Source organism: Bombina bombina, chromosome 1 (genome assembly GCF_027579735.1).
Source record: "Bombina bombina isolate aBomBom1 chromosome 1, aBomBom1.pri, whole genome shotgun sequence".
NCBI lineage: Eukaryota > Metazoa > Chordata > Amphibia > Anura > Bombinatoridae > Bombina > Bombina bombina.
In genome coordinates, this window is record NC_069499.1 from 931636446 (window position 1) to 931657062 (window position 20617).

General features: G+C 38.9%; 1 protein-coding gene across 1 annotated transcript in view; it reads right to left on the minus strand.

Moving 5' to 3' along the window:
- Positions 1-20061, minus strand: part of REM1 (RRAD and GEM like GTPase 1) — a 42242-nt gene extending 22181 nt beyond the window's left edge. Inside the window, exons 1-2 of the mRNA XM_053692947.1 lie at positions 19750-20061; positions 9679-9966 (exon numbers count right to left, since the gene is read on the minus strand). Of these exons, the coding sequence (XP_053548922.1) occupies positions 9679-9961 (283 nt within the window). The 5' untranslated portion in view covers positions 9962-9966; positions 19750-20061. The remainder of the gene's footprint in view (positions 1-9678; positions 9967-19749) is intronic.
- Between the last annotated feature and the right edge of the window lie 556 nt (positions 20062-20617).

Below are 20617 nucleotides of genomic sequence, written 5' to 3' on the forward strand. Positions count from 1 at the left end.
TTTCTGGTAACAGGTTTCCTAGCCTGTATTAAGGTATCAATAACCGACTCCGAGAAGCCACGCTTTGATAGAATCAAGCGTTCAATCACCATGCAGTCAGCCTCAGAGAAATTAGATTTGGATGGTTGAAAGGACCCTGAATTAGAAGGTCCTGCCTCAGAGGTAGAGACCATGGTGGACAGGACGACATGTCCATTAGGTCTGCATACCAGGTCCTGCGTGGCCACACAGGCGCTATCAGAATCACCGATGCTCTCTCCTGTTTGATCTTGGCAATCAGTCGAGGAAGCATCGGAAATGGTGGAAACACATAAGCCATGTTGAAGACCCAAGGGGCTGTCAGAGCATCTATCAGCACCGCTCCCGGGTCCCTGGACCTGGATCCGTAACAAGGAAGCTTGGCGTTCTGGTGAGACGCCATGAGATCCAGACCTGGTTTGCCCCAACGATGAATCAGTTGAGCGAAGACCTCCGGATGAAGTTCCCACTCCCCCGGATGAAAAGTCTGGCGACTTAGAAAATCCGCCTCCCAGTTCTCCACGCCTGGGATGTAGATCGCTGACAGGTGGCAAGAGTGAGACTCTGCCCAGCGAATTATCTTTGAGACTTCCAACATCACTAGGGAACTCCTGGTTCCCCCTTGATGGTTGATGTAAGCCACAGTCGTGATGTTGTCCGACTGAAATCTGATGAACCTCAGAGTTGCTAACTGAGGCCAAGCTAGAAGAGCATTGAATATTGCTCTCAACTCCAGAATATTTATTGGGAGGAGTTTCTCCTCCTGAGTCCATGATCCCTGAGCCTTCAGGGAATTCCAGACTGCGCCCCAACCTAGAAGGCTGGCGTCTGTTGTTACAATCGTCCAATCTGGCCTGCGAAAGGTCATCCCCTTGGACAGATGGGGCCGAGAAAGCCACCATAGAAGAGAATCTCTGGTCTCTTGATCCAGATTTAGTAGAGGGGACAAATCTGAGTAATCCCCATTCCACTGACTTAGCATGCACAATTGCAGCGGTCTGAGATGCAGGCGCGCAAATGGTACTATGTCCATTGCCGCTACCATTAAGCCGATTACTTCCATGCACTGAGCTACTGACGGGTGTGGAATGGAATGAAGGGCACGGCAAGCATTTTGAAGCTTTAATAACCTGGACTCCGTCAGGTAAATTTTCATCTCTATAGAATCTATAAGAGTCCCTAGGAAGGGAACCCTTGTGAGTGGTAATAGAGAACTCTTTTCCACATTCACCTTCCACCCATGCGACCTCAGAAATGCCAGAACTATCTCTGTATGAGACTTGGCAATTTGAAAACTTGACGCTTGTATCAGAATGTCGTCTAGGTACGGAGCCACCGCTATGCCTCACGGTCTTAGTACCACCAGAATAGAGCCCAGAACCTTTGTAAAAATTCTCGGGGCCGTAGCTAACCCGAAGGGAAGAGCTACAAACTGGTAATGCCTGTCTAGAAAGGCAAATCTTAGGTACCGATAATGATCTTTGTGAATCGGTATGTGAAGGTAGGCATCCTTTAAGTCCACTGTGGTCATGTATTGACCCTCTTGGATCATGGGTAGGATGGTTCGAATAGTTTCCATTTTGAATGATGGAACTCTTAGGAATTTGTTTAAGATTTTTAGGTCCAAGATTGGTCTGAAGGTTCCCTCCTTCTTGGGGACCACAAACAGATTTGAGTAAAATCCTTGCCCTTGTTCCGTCCGCGGAACTGGGTGGATCACCCCCATTAATAAGAGGTCTTGTACACAGCGTAGAAACGCCTCTTTCTTTATTTGGTTTGCTGATAACCTTGAAAGATGAAATCTCCCTTGTGGAGGAGAAGCTTTGAAGTCCAGAAGGTATCCCTGAGATATGATCTCCAACGCCCAGGGATCCTGGACATCTCTTGCCCAAGCCTGGGCGAAGAGAGATAGTCTGCCCCCCCCCCCCACTAGATCCGTTTCCGGATAGGGGGTCCTCTCTTCATGCTGTCTTAGGGGCAGAAGCAGGTTTTCTGGCCTGCTTGCCCTTGTTCCAGGACTTGTTAGCTTTCCAGCCCTGTCTGTAACGAGCAACAGTTCCTTCCTGTTTTGGAGCGGAGGAAGTTGATGCTGCTCCTGCCTTGAAGTTACGAAAGGCACGAAAATTAGACTGTTTGGCCTTTGATTTGGCCTTGTCCTGAGGAAGAATATGACCCTTACCTCCAGTAATATCAGCAATAATTTCTTTCAAGCCGGGCCCGAATAAGGTCTGCCCCTTGAAAGGAATATTAAGTAATTTAGATTTAGAAGTCACATCAGCTGACCAGGATTTAAGCCAAAGCGCTCTGCGCGCTTGGATGGCAAATCCAGAGTTCTTAGCCATTAGTTTGGTTAAATGTACAACGGCATCAGAAACAAATGCGTTAGCTAGCTTAAGTGCTTTAAGCTTGTTCATAATCTCATCCAATGGAGCTGTGCGAATGGCCTCTTCCAGAGACTCAAACCAGAATGCCGCAGCAGCAGTGACAGGCGCAATGCATGCAAGGGGCTGTAAGATAAAACCTTGTTGAACAAACATTTTCTTAAGGTAACCTTCTAATTTTTTATCCATTGGATCCGAAAAAGCACAACTATCCTCCACCGGGATAGTGGTACGCTTAGCCAAAGTAGAAACTGCTCCCTCCACCTTAGGGACCGTCTGCCATAAGTCTCATGTGGTGGCGTCTATTGGAAACATTTTCCTAAATATAGGAGGAGGGGAAAAGGGCACACCGGGTCTATCCCACTCCTTGCTAATAATCTCTGTAAGCCTTTTAGGTATAGGAAAAACGTCAGTACACACCGGTACCGCATAGTATCTATCCAGCCTACATAATTTCTCTGGAATTGCAACCGTGTTACAATTATTCAGAGCCGCTAATACCTCCCCTAGCAATATGCGGAGGTTCTCAAGCTTAAATTTAAAATTAGAAATCTCTGAATCCAGTCTCCCTGGATCAGATCCGTCACCCACAGAATGAAGCTCTCCGTCCTCATGTTCTGCAAATTGTGACGCAGTATCAGACATGGCTCTCACATCATCAGCGCGCTCTGTCCTTAACCCAGAGCTATCGCGCTTGCCTCTTAATTCTGGCAATTTAGATAATACTTCTGTCATAACAGTAGCCATGTCTTGCAAAGTGATTTGTATGGGCCTCTCTGATGTACTTGGTGCCACAATATCACGCGCCTCCTGAGCGGGAGGTGAAGGTACTGACACGTGAGGAGAGTTAGTCGGCATAACTTCCCCCTCGTTGTCTGGTGATAATTTCTTTACATGTAAAGATTGACTTTTATTTAAAGTGACATCAATGCATTTAGTACACATATTTCTATGGGGCTCCACATTGGCCTTCAAACATAGTGAACAAACAGATTCATCTGTGTCAGACATGTTTAAACAGACTAGCAATGAGACTAGCAAGCTTGGAAAATACTTTCAAATAAATTTACAAGCAATATAAAAAACGCTACTTCGCCTTTAAGAAGCACAAAAAAAAGTCACAGTTGAAATAACAATGAACCAAATTAGTTATAGCAACCAAATTTTCACAGTACATGTATTAAGTTAGCAAAGGATTGCACCCACCAGCAAATGGATGATTAACCCCTTAATACCCAAAAACGGATAATCCATTTAACAATTAACGTTTTTATCACAGTCAAACACACTGTCACAGGTCTGCTGTGACTGATTACCTCCCTCAAAATGAATTTTGAAGACCCCTGAGCTCTCTAGAGACGTCCTGGATCATGGAGGATGAAGTAGGAAGACTGTGACTGAATTTTTACTGCGCAAAAAAGCGCTAAAATAGGCCCCTCACACTCATATTACAACAGTGGGAAACCTTAGTTAACTGTTTCTATGCAGAAATAAACGATAGCCATGTGGTAAAAATCATGCCCCAATAAGTTTTATCACCAAGTACCTCACAAAAAACGATTAACATGCCAGTAAACGTTTTGAACATACATTTTAAAGGTTATGAAGTGTTATTAATAAGCCTGCTACCAGTCGCTTTTACTGCAGTTAAGGCTCATACATTACTTCAGTATTAACAGTATTTTCTTAGTCAAATTCCATTACCTAGAAAATTACTTCAGTGCACATACACTCATCAGCCTAATACCAGTCGCTACCACTGCATTTAAGGCTGTACTTACATTACATTGGTATCAGCAGTATTTTCTTAGTCAATTCCATTCCTTAGAAAAATAATTTACTGCACATACCTCGTTTGCAGGGGGGTCCCGCATGCTATTCCCTTTTCTGAAGTTACCTCACTCCTCAGAATGTGCGAGAACAGCCAGTGGATCTTAGTTACTTCTGCTAAGATCATAGAAAACGCAGGCAGATTCTTCTTCCAATACTGCCTGAGAACAAACAGCACACTCCGGTGCCATTTAAAATAACAAACTTTTGATTGAAGAAATAAATTAAGTTTAAAAACACCACAGACCTCTCACAACGACCTATCTAGTTGAGTTGCAAGAGAATGACTGGATATGACATGTGAGGGGAGGAGCTATGTAGCAGCTCTGCTTGGGTGATCCTCTTGCAACTTCCTGTTGGGAAGGAGATATAATCCCATAAGTAATGGATGACCCGTGGACTGACTACACTTAACAAGAGAAATAGTCTCAGCATTAGAATCCTCCATGGCTAAGACTTAAAATAAGAACGCAATTTGGAAAAAAACTGGCACCTGACATCTACAATGGCTGGGGAACTCACCATCTCCTATGACCAGGCCTCAGCGGAGCAGAGTCTTTCCTCCGTCGCCACTCAGTCAGGAATGCGGAAGGGGAAGAAGACCCACCCAAGCGTAAACATGCACGGTTACCGAAATCCAAAAAGCACGCCACCCAAAGGCGGCAAAACTAGGCCCCATAGCAAACTAACAAGTCTGAAAAAATCATAGCCCAAGGTCAAGCCTAGTAAAACGATACATGTCTCTGCCTCAGAGCCCAAATTCCCGTACACAAGCAGGATGATCACATAAGAAACATGATAAACAAACCCCATCCCGTTTACTAATCCCCCTGAAAAAGAAGATAATCCCTTGATTCCTAGATCGAAGCATAAGGTGCCTAAATGAGGCCCATACTGAACTATCATAACAAATCACATTACAGCAACGTAATAAAATGAAACGATTTTACGGAATCCACGCTGTGGAACAGGAACATGACCCTTTAAGTGTGACGAATAGTAGCATTGCCTCCGCCATGGACCTGAGAGAGGACAGCAGGTAGCAAAACGAAGTTCAGCAACGCCAAGTGCTGAAAAGGAGCTGTGAATACGAGTCTGGATGGTGTCGCAGGGGAAGCTCCCACTGCATCTCCGGACTCTCACTTTCGCCCAGGCCCTCCACGAGAGGCTGACAGGACTACTTAAAACTCCCGTCTCTTGTCGAAGGGTAGCACCCTCCATAAGAGACAAAATAAAAAATATAAATAAATTAAATTAAAGTATAATAATAGAACTTCTGACACTTCTCTGCCAACCTCCTGGGACGAAAGGCAAAGAATGACTGGGGGATAGGGAAAGTGGAAGGAGTATTTAAGCCTTTGGCTGGTGGGTCTTTGCCACCTGGTGGCCAGATTCTTATTTTTCCCATAAGTAATGAATGTGGCTGTGGACTCTTTCCCATTAGGAAGAAAACAGTAAAATATCTATTTCTTTTTCATTTTTTATGTATTTTCATACATTTCCTATTTATTAACATTTAGATGTAAGCATCATTTTTGTGCAAAGAATATTGAACATATTTAATTGTTGCCCTGGAATGATCATCCTCCCCACAACCCGCTAGGTTTCTCCTAAAGATCCATACCTCTTGGCTTTGGTTTCCGCAACTCTGCTCAGAGGTGTCCCTGACACAGCCCCCAGCATCTCAGTCATGAAAACAACATCCAAAACATGGAAAGGTATGAGTTTATAATTTAAGTGCACAAATAGTAAAATATAACTGTACATTTGCGACAGACACACAAAAAGACAGAGAAAGTCACAAAAACTCAACAGGTACCGAGACACAAACCCAGAGGAGATAGAAAACACATACAGAGGAAAATATCCAGGTAAAGCGGTAGATTCACATGCAGACAGACTGAGATACCCAGAGAATAAGAGAGGGAGGGCACAGCTAGGGACAAAGAAACAGAGAAGAGAAGCTCGTAAAAAGAAAGATAAAGAGAGATACACACAGCAGCTTAATTCAGCAAATGTTCAGTGTCTCAGACAGGTTTTATTGAATGCAGAACCTTGACCCTAAACCATTCTACATGATGATTGCTGGTCACTTTGACAGCTCATTTACTGATGTCCCTAACTGACGACAGCAAAGATAATAAAGAATACTCAAAAGGTTTTCTAATGAGTATCTTACTGGACTGGAAAACAATGCAAATTAAAATTACAGTGTGAAATATTTCTTCAATAATTTATTTTGTATATTTTTAGCAATTCAGCAGGACTTAATTGTCCATTTAAGAGTATGTCTTAAAGGGACATGAAACCCCAACATTTTCTTTCTTAATTCAGATAGATTATACATTTTTATACAACTTTCCATTTTACTTCTGTTATCAATTTTACTTCATTCTCTTGGTATCTTTTATTGAAGAACCAGCAATGCATTCTTTGGAGCTAGCTGAATACATTGGAAAGCCAATGAAAATGGGCATAGAATTTTAGTCACCAATCAGCAGCTAGCTCCAAGTTCCTGAGCCTATCTAGATATGCTATTCAACAAAGGATACCAGGAGAATGAAGCAAATTAGATAATAGAAGTAAATTGTAAAGTTGTTTAAAATTGTATGTTCTATCTGAATCATGAAAGAAACAAATTGGGTTTAATGTCCGTTTAAAATACAAAATAGCCAATAAAATTCCCAATTACACTACTTTGGTTTATATTCTATAATGATATTAGTTCATTTGTATCTTTGATAAACATAAATTGGTGTCATATACAGTACTTAAAAATTCTACTTCTATTAATACCATTAAACATGAATTTGTCACTGAAGAACATAAATTGGGGTTTATTAGGTACTGCAACAGATGGCTACACTAGAACCACAGAGTGATCTCCACTAAACTAGCTATTGCGCACCTAGTAGCATTCAGTGTTTCCTTGGATTTTGGCGTTATTGTGATCGATATCCAAGTAATATTATGGTTATCTTATGCAAAATGACCCTGTAAGTATATACAGTGGGTATTGAAAATAATCACCCCCTTGAAAATAATCACATTTTGTTGCTTTGCAGCCTGAAATAAAGACAGACACAGTTTTTGTTTATCCAGTTGTAATTACTCAGTGCAACTTATAACATCCAAGTGAAAGATATAACACCAACATGTCAGGCAAAAATAAAGACAATTCAAAAACAGAATCACTGAGTTGCAAAAAAGGATCATCCCTCCTAAAATTAATTGTAAACTCAATCAGGTGTAGCTAATCACCTTCTCAACGGCACACACAAAGCCATTTGACCTTCAACTGTAATCAGCTGTGGGCATATTGATTAGCTCAGCATGAAACTAGCTTTCCTGGAGCATCTCAGTCCCTGGTAGTGCAACTGAAGCATACAATCAACTATGGGTTGCAAGGCAGTGTTAAAAGTTCCCCAGGATAATGTTGACAGTCACAAGTCAGGAGATGGATACAAGAAAAGATTAAAGGCTTTATCAATGCCTAGAAGCACAGTGAAGTCTATTATTAAGAAGTGGAAGGAATTTTGTACAACACAGACCCTCTCTGGATCTGGACGTCGCTCCAAACTGGATGAAAGAGCCAGGAGGAAACTGGTCAGAGAGGCTACCAAGAGGCCCACAGCAACTCTGAAGTAGTTGCAGGAATTCATGACAAAGAGTGGTCATTGTGTGCATGTGAAAACAATATCACAAATTCTCCACAATGGTGGCTTGTATAGGATGGTTGCAAGAAAAAAGCCACTTCTCAAGAAAGGCCACATGCAGTCACGACTGAGCTTTGCCATAACACACCTAGGAGATTCTGAGACCACATGGAAAAAGGTGTTATGGTGAGATGAGACTAAAATTGCATTTTTGGCCTTCAACACCAAACAATATGTCTGGAGAAAATCCAATACAGCTCACCATACAAATAACACTATACCTACAGTAAAGCATGGAGGTGGTAATATCCTGTTATGGGGTGTTTCTCTGCAGCAGGCACTGGAGCACTTGTTGGGATAGAAGGAATAATGGATGGGGCAAAATAACATGAAACCACACAGCAAAAATGACCACACAGTGGATGAAGGAGAAAAAGGTGAATGTCCTTGCATGGCCTAGTCAGAGCCCAGACTTCAACCCCATTGAATATCTGTTGTATGACTTGAAGACGGCAGTCCACAAACGGTCACCATCAAATGTAACGGAACTGGAGCTGTTCTGGAAAGAAGAGTGGGCAAATATTGCACAGTCTAGATGTGCAAAGTTAGTAGAGACATAGCCCAACAGACTAAAGGCTGTAATTAAAGCAAAAGGTGGTTTAAAAAAATACTGACACAAGGGGTGATCCTTTTTGCAACTCAGCGATTCTGTTTTTAAATTGTCCTTATTTTTGCCTGACATGATGGTGTTATATCTTTCACTTGGATGTTATAAGTTGCACTGAGTAATTACAACTGGATAAACAAACAAAAACTGTGCCTGTCTTTATTTCAGACTGCAAAGCAACAAAATGTGATTATTTTCACGAGGGGGGGGGGTGATTCTTTTCCATACTCACTGTAAAATGATCTGCACTATGCAATATACACCTTTTATTAATCTTACAGTTTAAAGACACGTTTGTTATTTATACTTTCCTCCTTTTATACGTCCCCTTGACAGTTGTTTCCATCAACAAAACACCTTTATGTGCAAGAATAGACCTTTTGGACCTGCCTCTGCCCCCACAAGTGCCAATATTGCTGGAGCGCTACACCACAAACGAACTGGTGAAGTCACTCAAAAAGCCATGAGAACTCTTTGTGAAACTAGGGGGCTTGAAGTAGGAGATTTTTGGACGTACATTTAATAAATGTGCTGTTTGAATCCACGTATTACCAATACTTTCTGATTAAATGAGTGCTCATACAGGGTTTTAGTTCATTTTTAAAATTCACTTTTCCTTTCTTTTTTGAACTCTGATTATACCTTTAGCATTATTTTTTCTTTAAACTTACGCTGATAAACGTTTTTAGTAGCATTGACACATTTTCTTATATATATGTATTGTTAAGTGTTGATAACTCCACTGACATAGATATCAGCCTCTGAAGAATTCCATAGACACATGTACTAGAGATACCCTAAAATTATAGTAGAAGACTGCTCTACTAAATAGAACAATGTCATAGTATATAATAAAACCACCATTATCATTGACCTGGTGCCAGTCCAGTCCCTAAGCCTTCTAACAGCTCTCTTCTTACAGTCTAACTAGCAGTGTTCCTATCTCCATTTAAAACCCTTGTGTTTCTTTCTAGATTTACTTTTGGTCTTTGTATCTTTACCTAATTTTACCATGGATCTCTCTAAAATGCCAATCAATGACTTCTATCTTTTTTATATTACCTGCATCTGTTTCTCTGCTTCATCAACACTCAATCTAACATCTAACCTCTTTATTTAAACATACCTTGTTTTTTTTCTGGCACCTCTCTTTCTGGTTCTCTTGTGAAGATGGCAACAAGGCTTGACTTTCCAACTCCTGGGTCCCCCAGAAGAACAACTCTGCAAACAGTTTCATGAACTCCATCTGATCCTCCAGAGTCAGATGACCCACTACACTGTTCACTGAGTGTAGGTTTTGAGGTTGAGGGCATTACTACTAAGGAAGGAGCTGCTCGTGGGCGGTTCTGGTGAGAACATGGCAGAGGGGTGCTGGCTCTCCTCCGCAAAGGTGCGTGGGTTGCACTCATTGGGTCTTAACAGGAGAAGGAATATAAATATTTATTACTATCAGCAGCAAATTTCTTCCACAGCTAATAATAATACTATGTGACCTCTTTAAAAAAATTTGCATTGCAGGGTTTTGAAATTCTAGTCCGTTCCAATTAATTTGAAAAACTTTTAGGAATATACCAATCAAATGTTTTTTTCCAGTAGATTCACAACATTTCAGTCCATCAGAAATCACTTTTTGGGGCCGATTTATCAAAGTGTCAATCTCTGTGCATTCTCTGGCGTCAATACGCTCACCAGACATTACTGCCGCAAATCTACATACAACGCCCTTATTTATTAAAAGCTCTGTCAAAAACACGTGCATCAAGTACGGAGCAATGATCATCAGACTGTTGATAAATAAGAGTCATCGATGTTGCGGATATTCTGTTTTTTCCAATTTTATTTATGCCATTTCATTACTGTCCATGAACAAGCACATTTCTCTAAAGATAATCTTTTATTTTTCATCTGTTAATGTCCAAGAAATAGCTACATTTATACCTGAACAAACAATATCTCATAGTTATTTTCTATGCATTTGTTATAAAAAACTGATATATGATATTTTCACATAAATTAATGTATATTTGTATTTCTAAAAATCATGATATGCCTATCTCATGTTTTTTTCTTTTATTTTAAAAAATGATTAATAATGCTAGCATTTCTACATATATCTTTGCATATCTTTGCACACACACACACACACACACACACACACACACACACACACACACATATATATATATATATATATATATATATATATATATATATATGTATGTATGTGTGTGTGTGTGTGTGTGTTATGTCAGAAATCTTTTGCAAACATATTTACATGTCACTAAATTCCTTTTTTTGTTCTAAACATTGTTGCCTTTCATATCTCTGTGTTTATTTATACCACTATATGTATATAGTGTAAATATATTATTATTCTGAGCAAGAATAATTGCAAATATAACATGTAATCCGGGTATCATATGTATTTATTTGCAATCAATGGATATTTTAAGAGCTTGGCCAGTTTTCTCTCTGCACCTGTGTAACCCCTCCTGATTGCAGTCTAGTTTTGAACACCACCCATACACAGGTGTTATAAAATTGGCTGGCATATTACATGGCATTTCTTAATGAAAATGAAATTCAAGAGAAGGAAGAACACTGAAAATAGCATGACAGTAAAGAGGTAATTTTAATTTCTGCTGTATCAGATTCATGACAGTTTAATGTTGAGTAGACTATCCCTTTGAGCTATCAGTTTAAGATTATATTGAATCAAACAACATTCAATTTTTAAAATCATTGCCTAAAATATTACACTGTGTGTTCTAATGTCATCATCAATGTTTAACTTTAATACTAATTTCACATATACATACTTTCAAAGTATAATACACAATGTAACAAATGGCACTTATAAGTTCTGATGAGTAATCAATGACACGAGTATCGAGCAATTTGATTTGTTAGTGATAGTATAAAATGTATATTTCAATCAGATTGGCTGTCACAAATCATGCGATTATGCATATCCCAATCAAAAGTGGTGGAAAACTTCACTAGTTTGTGGGTTGTTTATGAGTTTGCGTCAAATTTGGTGCGAAAAGTGTTGCGTCAAATTTGGTGCGAAGTGGAGAGTGGGACTTGTATTACATGCGTTACACATAATGCAAATAAATGTATCCAAAAAAGGAAGTTAGCTATATTATGTAATGTATTTATTTCATTTGTATCCCTATATCTACGAGTGCACCAAATTTGAAGCAATAATACTGTCCCCTTGCTTTGTAATGAGAGACAAAGATGTAACATAATCCATAATCCATAAGTACTTTTATTATGTAATATGCTTCATTCTCTTGTAGCATCGAACATAACCTTTCTGTGTTTTCACACTCCCATTGATTTCTATTGCATTTGCGGCCTCAAGGGTGGCGGTTTATACGATAGGTAAGCTGCGGCGGAATAGACGCAAGCATACCTGTTGAATGTCTAATATATTGGGAAGAGGGTCAAATAGAGTCGAAAGTGAATTAGAAACATCTGGAATGACGCAAGCATTGATCTGAGTTGGATTGATCTCGCGGGAGTATATATTACGTCGAACATTGCAACATTTAACGATGTTGACACTTTGTTAACTACGGCGGATCAAATTCGCATTGAATATGATGCGGAATTCAATCGCATTATCAGTTGACAGTTTGATAAATCGACCCCTTTGAGTAGCTTTTAACTTTTGTAATTAAAGTCCTGGATCCCCTGGAAACCCAACTTGAATGGCATGTCCTGGCTTAAAAACACAGCATTATTTTAATGTTTTAAATGTTTGCACATGATCAGTTTATATATAAAGGGATATTAAACACTAAACAAAAGCTAAATATAATTATATATTCAGAGCAAAGATTAAAGGTATATTGAACCCAAATGTTTTCTTTCATGATTCAGAAAGAGCATTTCTAATTTACTCCTACTGTAGATTCTCAATTAACCGGGAGCCATGGGGATTGGTAGATTCCGGATAAGTGTAATTTTGGTTGCTTGAGAGTCACTATTAAAAATAGCTCTAGTTCTATAACCCAGATTCCCAGAACGGCTCAATCTTTTGCTGAAAACAATGTGTTTATTCAGGATATACACTTGTATTTTATCCTGAATAAACACATTGTTTTCAGCAAGAGACTGAGCCGTTGCATCTTTATGGATCCTCCCATTGGGCTCTCCCCTGCCAGCCGGTAGTGTGACTCCTGGTCTGGAAGTACAGTACTCGTTCCACAGAGGGATACATGACAGAGGGATACATGACGGAGGGATACTGTACCAAGAAGTTAAAGCTGCTGCAAGATGGCCAGCCCTGATTGCCAAGCTGATGCAATTGTAAGTGCTGCAGTCTATTGCTGTCCCTATATCCATTTTCTAATGAATGTGAACAAGGGTTACCACAGCTCCTGCTGTTTAAAGAGATCCGGACTGTTTCTTTAGCACATTTATGCTTTACATGTTTCCTTCTTTTTCCCCCCGGTTGCTTGAGAGTGCCGGTTGCTTGAGATCCGGATAATTGAGATTCTACTGTATTATCAATTTTTCTTCGTTCTCTTGGTATCTTGTAAGATAGCGTTTGCTACACAGGTGCTGAACCAAAGATGGGCTGGCTGGTAAGCTTACATTCCTGCTTTTTCAAATAAAGATACCAAGAGAATAAAGAAAAATTGATAATAGGAATAAATTAGAAGGTTGCTTAAAATTGAAGGCTCTATCTGAATCATGAAAAAAATTGGGTTCAGTGTCCTTTAACTAGCGAGAATAATATGCAGGCATATTTGTTACAATTAAATTACTTGTTTAAATATTAAAAGAATAAGTGTAACGTTTTAGTGATCATAAAGTAATGGGTGCTACCATTAATGAGCTACTAGCATATGCAACCAATGATTACATGCAATATAGCAGTTGGCACTTCCATTTCTAATGGAATGGGAAAACTCACAATTCCCAGGTTAAATTACAGGAAAAGAGGACAAAACAAAAAATGTAAGTATCTTTCAAAGTTGTTTTTACTACAAATAATGAAACATTTTATATTGCAAACTCAAGGTTAAAGGGACATAAAACCCCAAATGTTCTTTCATAATTCAGATAGAGAATACAATTATAAAAAAGCTCCCAATTTACATCTATTATCAAATTTTCTTCGTTCTCATGTTTTCCTTTGTTGAAGAGATACCTAGGTAGGTAGCGTGCACATGCCTTAAGCACTACAAGACAGGAAATAGTGCTGCCATCTGGTGCTCTTGCTAATGTATAACAGTGTTATAAATCTGCTGCCATCTAGTGCTCTTGCTAATGTATAACAGTGTTATAAAACTGCTGCCATCTGGTGCTCTTGCTAATGTATAACAGTTATAAAACTGCTGCCATCTAGTGCTCTTGCTAATGTATAACAGTGTTATAAAACTGCTGCCATCTAGGGCTCCTGCTAATGTATAACAGTGTTATAAATCTGCTGCCATCTAGTGCTCTTGCTAATGTATAACAGTGTTATAAAACTGCTGCCATCTGGTGCTCTTGCTAATGTATAACAGTTATAAAACTGCTGCCATCTAGTGCTCTTGCTAATGTATAACAGTGTTATAAAACTGCTGCCATCTAGTGCTCCTGCTAATGTATAACAGTGTTATAAATCTGCTGCCATCTAGTGCAGCAGACATGTGCACACCCCAGAGCTTACACCCCAGCTTTTCAACAAAGGATAACAAGAAATTCAAGAAAATTTGATAATAAAAGTAAATTGGAAAATTGTTTAAATTTGTATGTCCTATCTGAATCGTGAAAGAAAATGTTTGAGTTTTATGCCAGGCCTTTAGAACTGCCTTGAGTCTTAATTCATCGTTTAAATGATGCGCAATTGGTACTTAGGGGCCCAAAGTGTGCCAAGAAAATATCCCCCACACCATTACACCACCACCACCAGCCTGAACCGTTGATACAAGGCAGGATGGATCCATAATTTCATGTTGTTTACACCAAATTCTGACCTCACCATCTGAATGTCACAGCTGAATCAAGACTCATCAGACCAAGCAACGTTTTTACAATCTGCTATTGTCCAAGTTTGAAGAGCCTGTGCGAATTGTAGCCTCAGTTTCCTGTTCTTAGCTGACAGGAGTGGCACCCAGTCTGCCCATTCTCCTCTGACCTCGGACATCAGCAAGGCATTTTTGTCCACACAACTGCCGTTCACTGGATATTTTCTCTTTTTCAGACCATTCTCTGTAAACCCTAGAGATGGTTGTGTGTGAAAATCCCAGTAGATCAGCAGTTTTGAAATACTCAGACCAGCCAGTCTGGCACCAACAACCATGCCACGTCAAAGTCACTTAAAGGGCCATAATACCCAAATGTTTAAAGACTTGAAAGTGATGCAGCATAGCTGTAAAAAGCTGACTAGAAAATATCACCTCAAAAGTTCCTCAGTAGCCACCTCCCATTGTAAAGGATTTCTAAGCAGCATTTTAGTGTGTCTGTCCTGGGACATCTGAAGGGATGAGCATCGTGCACTCTCATATTATTTCACCAATCAGGTAAAGGAAGCTTACTATGAAATCTCATGAGAGTTGTCAAATCTCATGAGATCACAGTAAGAGTTCATGACCTCAGCACTGCTGATGCTGATTGGCTGCTGTTCATTTCTTCATTTTTTTAAATTTTTTTACCTGCAGCTGGGCAACAGCTGAGTATAACTTTTTACACAGAACTTACTCTGCTGAGCTGAGGAAATTGTGAGGTAAAATATCTTCCTTTTTTACATAGAGATGCTCAGGTGATATTTTCCTGTCAGCTTTTTACAGTTAAACTGCATTAGTTTCAAGTGATTTAGCATATGAGTATTATGTCCCTTTAAATCCACTTTCATCCCCATTCTGATGCTCGGTTCGAACTTCACCAAGTCGTCTTCACCACGTCTAGATGCCTGAATGCATTGAGTTGCTGCCATGTGATTGGCTGATTAGCAATTTGTGTTACCAAGCGATTTGATAGGTGAACCTAATAAAGTGGCCGGTGAGTGTATATGTTGCTACTGCAAAAAGTCTATAATTTTTATGGCTTAAAGTGATGGTAAATCCTTGCATTTCATAAACGCTAGGATTTACCAGTTGTATAAAAAAAGGTGACTTTTTGTCATGAACTATAAAAATTGCAAACAGAAAGTACCTTTATTTGGCCGCAAGCTCTGCCTAAACCAGGGGTGTCCAAACTTTGCTCTCCAGAGGTTTTGGAACTACATTTCCGATGATGCTCAGCCAGCATTTTATCTAGCTGAGCATCATGGGAAATGTAGTTCCAAAACCTCTGGAGAGCAAAGTTTGGACACCCCTGGCCTAAACTAAGCGTCTTTATGAGGTAATGTTTACATCTCTTAGCCAATAGCCATACTATACATAATACAGCACTGAAAGAAAATACTTTTTAGGAAGAAGCTCGCTGCCAAATAAAGGTACTTTCTGTATGCATTTTTTTATACTACAGGACAGAAAGTCCCCTTTTTATAGCACAGGTAAATCCAAGCATTTATGAAACACTAGAATTTACCATCACTTTAACTATTTTGTCTTGTAATACTATAGCACTGGTTGTCAAACCTGTTCTCAGGCCTCCCCAACAGGCCAGGTTTTCAGGATTACCTTGGATGAGAGCAGGTAAAATAACCATGTTTACTATTCAGCTGATTATTTCACCTGTGCTCCAGTTCAGATATCCTCAAATAAGGCCTGTTAGGGAGGCCCGAGGACAGGTTTTAAAACCAGTGTACCATACACACAACTTATACACAGCTTAAAATAAAGCCATGAATCACCAAACTTGCATAGCTCTTCTAATGGACTGGAATAGGGGCCTATATAATATAGAAATGATATGGAGTATGTGTAAAAATAAGCTGAGCTGCTGAGAGTTTTATAAGAAAATAGTGAGGAGTTAAAGAAAATGATTATTTGGCGCAATAGGGAAAGTTATAGGGAGTAATTATATAAAGCAATTGGTAAAACTGAACATGACTAGATTTTGTGTGTTACAAGGAGAGGTTATATGGAGCATTAGAAAGTGATATAAACACATAATCAAAAGAGGCTCAGCTGCTGTTGTGTTATCAATTTCTTCTTCTTCTTCTACTGGCAATATGGAGGTTAAATTAATGCCCTATGTGGGTTACTATCCATAAGACAGCAACTACTGCACTGTGTGATACTATATATATATGTTTAACTCTCTGCTTTGTAGTTTACTGGCAATGTGGGGTATAAATCCCTGTTTTCTATGTTTTAAGTTTTTGACCATATGGGGAGTTAAATCACTGCTTTGTGATAATTGGGGTTAAATCCAATTCATTCATGATTCAGGTAAATCATACTGTTTTAAAAGACTTTCAAATTAATTTCTATAATTAAGCATATTTTTTTCCCCTTGGTATCCTTTGTTGAAAAGCACATGTACAAACCCACAGCAGCAGCAGTGCACTACTGGTAGTTAAAGGGACAGTTTACTCAATTGTTTTCTCCCCTTTAATTTGTTCCTAATGATAAACTTTACCTGCTGGAGTGTATTAAATTGTTTACAAGCATTTCCATTACCCTTATAATGGCATTTGAAATAGATTATTTAGCCTGTGGTATCCCCACCTATCCTGAAAGTTTTTGGCCTCAAGGCCAAGTTGTGTTAACACAGCCAGTAGAAGAAATTACTCTCCCATTGGGGTATAGAAGAGATAAGGTAATAAAATGTTGATTTTTCATGGTTCTCTCCAAGTATTGGTGATTGGTTTATGGACAGATGTAAGATAAAGAAGCAGGTATATTTACACAATGTGATAAAGTAATGAGAGCTGATTATACCTACAAGCTCAACTCAATTAGGTTGTGGCTTCCAAACACAAAATCAGCTAATTCATATACACAAATAAGCCTTAAAAAGCAAATATCATACATTTTATACTCTGCAGCTGGTAAAAAAAAGTAATTGGAAACAAATTAAGGGAAAAACATTTTTACAGTAAACTGTCCCTTTAACTGGTGGCTACACATAAATGCCTCTTGCCATTTGCTTTTCAGATGTGTTCTGCTAGCTCCTAAGAGTGCATTGCAGCTCTGGAGCTGACGTTTTGCACTTTTATATCCCTTTAAATCACTGTACCATGTGGATTAATGGGTCATTATTTAAAGGGACACTGAACCCAAATGTTTTCTTTTGTGATTCAGATAGAGCAGGCAATTTTAAGCAACTTTCTAATTTACTACTATTATTAATGTTTCTTCGTTCTCTTGCTATCTTTATTTGAAATAGAAGGCATCTAAGCTTTTTTCTTGGTTCAGGACTCTGGACAGCAGTTTTTGATTGGTGGATGAATTTATCCACCAATCAGCGAGGACAACCTAGGTTGTTCACCAAAAATGGGCCAGCATCTAAACTTACAAGATACCAAGAGAATAAAGAAAATTTGATAATAGGAGTAAATTAGAAAGTTGCTTAAAATTTCATGCTCTATCTGAATCACGAAAGAAAAAATGTGGGTTCAGTGTCCCTTTAACTATGCGTTTAACCCACAAAAAAGTGTTAACACAGAGATAGAGTCCTGTTCAGAAACCTCAAGTCTTACGGCTCCTTAGCTACAGTTTTTGTGTGGAGTAGGGTTGCGTAAATCCGATCTCATTTAACCAAGTGCGCTAACTCAACATGAAATATTAATATTTCACATTCCAATGTTCTTCACATAGAAGAATATGTTCTATTTATTCATAAATATTTCTATATACTGTTTATCTGATGGTTTTGTGGTAAAATATCTCTATATATACACGAATATGTATAGATATATATACTGTATATAGGAATATCTATTTAAAAATACTTAGAACATATTCCCCTATGTGAAGAACATTGGAATGTGAAATATTTACAGTATTATCAGTTATAGAGCGCCAACAGATTCCATAGCACTATAAACATAGGCATGATATGGAAGGTAACAATTACAGGGATCAAGTGAGTAGAGGGCCCTGCCAAGAGTTGCACAGTTTTAGTCAGCTCTTATGAAGGTGATCTGCAAACAACTAGGCTCATAGGCTTACATGCTAAGGGGGTTCAATGGGATAGCAATGGTGGAGAGGAACTGGGGTTAGGAAAGGTTAGTGTAGGTTGTATGCATTCCTGAACAGTAGAGTCTTTGAGGACTTGAAACTTTCAAAACTAGGAGAGAATCTTGTGGAGCGAGGCAGAGAGTTCCACAAGATAGGGCCAGTATGGAGAAGTCCTGTAACCAGGAGTGTGAGGAGATAATAAGAGAGGAGGAGGTCATGAGCAGAGTGAAGGGGGCGGGAAGGAGAGTATCTGGAAACAAGGTCTGAGATATAGGGGGAGCAGTGAGGGCCTTGTATGTCAGAGTGAGAATTTTGTGTTTAATCCTGGAGGAAAAAGGTAGCCAGTGAAGGGATTGGCAGAGAGGTTCAGCAGATAAAGAATATGAATGTTTCATAAATATGATTTTTCATGTTTTCAGCTAGTTGACTACAAAGGGCTCCAATGAACGTATATATATATATATATATATATATATATATATATATATATATATATATATATATATGTGTATATGCACAGTATATATATATGTAAACGTAAGTATTTATGTGTTTATATGTGTGTATATAGGTCTGTAAATACACATATGCAGAAATAAATACATAGGTACACACATATAAACACACACACATATATATATATATATATATATATATATATATATACACACACATATTTAGCATATTTAGACATGTATATGTATGTATCTCTATGTTAAATCCCTTTGCATGACTTCTTTTTCCTAACACCCGAGCCCTTACAACTTTTTTATGCATCTTTTTTTAAAATAATTTTTTATCAGTTATTATGAGTATAACTTACTTTAAAATGTATTTTTTATGTTTTGTGCAACTTTTTTGAAACGTGTTAGTTAACCAGAGCTCTGAAGTCAAACTATCCAGACATGCATTAAATTAAGCTCGAGCTAACACGTTTACTCTCAAATTGTAATACGTGCGCTACTTCTGATGCTCCAAAAGATCAGCAATATACCCCTTATTGCTCGCATACAGCAGTGCGCCACTTGTAATCTTGCCTATAGTTGGCTGCTAATCTACAACACAGACATAGTGACACAGTACAGATGCTGAAGCTTATAGTTTTGTGTTAATCCATCTCTTACCTTAAATTCCTGTGCTGTCTATGAGAAAGATTTCAGGGTGGTCTCCCTAGTCTTTCGCTACAGTCTCTTGCAGCAGCAGTCTCACTCTTTGTTTCTCTATTCAGCAGTCTCTCTCAAGAGAAAAATCACCAAATAAATCAAAAGCATAACTGTCCTCCGGAGCAGTTTTATTCCTCACTGAACAGTTTTATTCACTTGGGTAATATTCTCTCCCAGCAGTAGGTTCTACTGCACTCTCTGGAACAGTTTCTTTCAGGTAAAGTCTACAAAGCACTATACAGTAGTTAGTACCAGAATGGCTCTTTTGTGGGATTATCGTTTACTTCTCTGTGAACTACTCAGCAATAACTGTCATTCTGTAGCTGTTTCTCATTATGTCTGGAATGGAAAGTCTCTCTCTGGAGCCAGTAACTCTCCTCTGGAGTCGCCTCTCAAAATAAACTTGTACCCAGCTGTTTATGAAGTTGAACATCCTCAGTAATCCCACCCACATTTATTGCAACTCCCCCTCATTCAGTGCTAACCTCTCCTGTACACAGCAACGCACAAGAGAACCCTAATGTTTAATTATACCAGGCTTGTCCAACATAAGGCCCAGGGAATACAAAGTGGCCCTCCTATCTATTTTATGTGGCTCTTACTTCTTTAAAAAAATAAGATATGTATCTGAACAAAGGAATTTTTTAAAACACTTTCTTTTTAAAGTGACAATAGGCATATTTCAGCATCACAAATGCAGAACAAATACAAGAAAACAGTGTCCTATTCACACAATGGACCACTCTCACCCCATGTATACACATCACCACTCTGCAAGACATACACAAATATGCATGTTAAACCTTTTACAAGAGAACAGCTACTAACT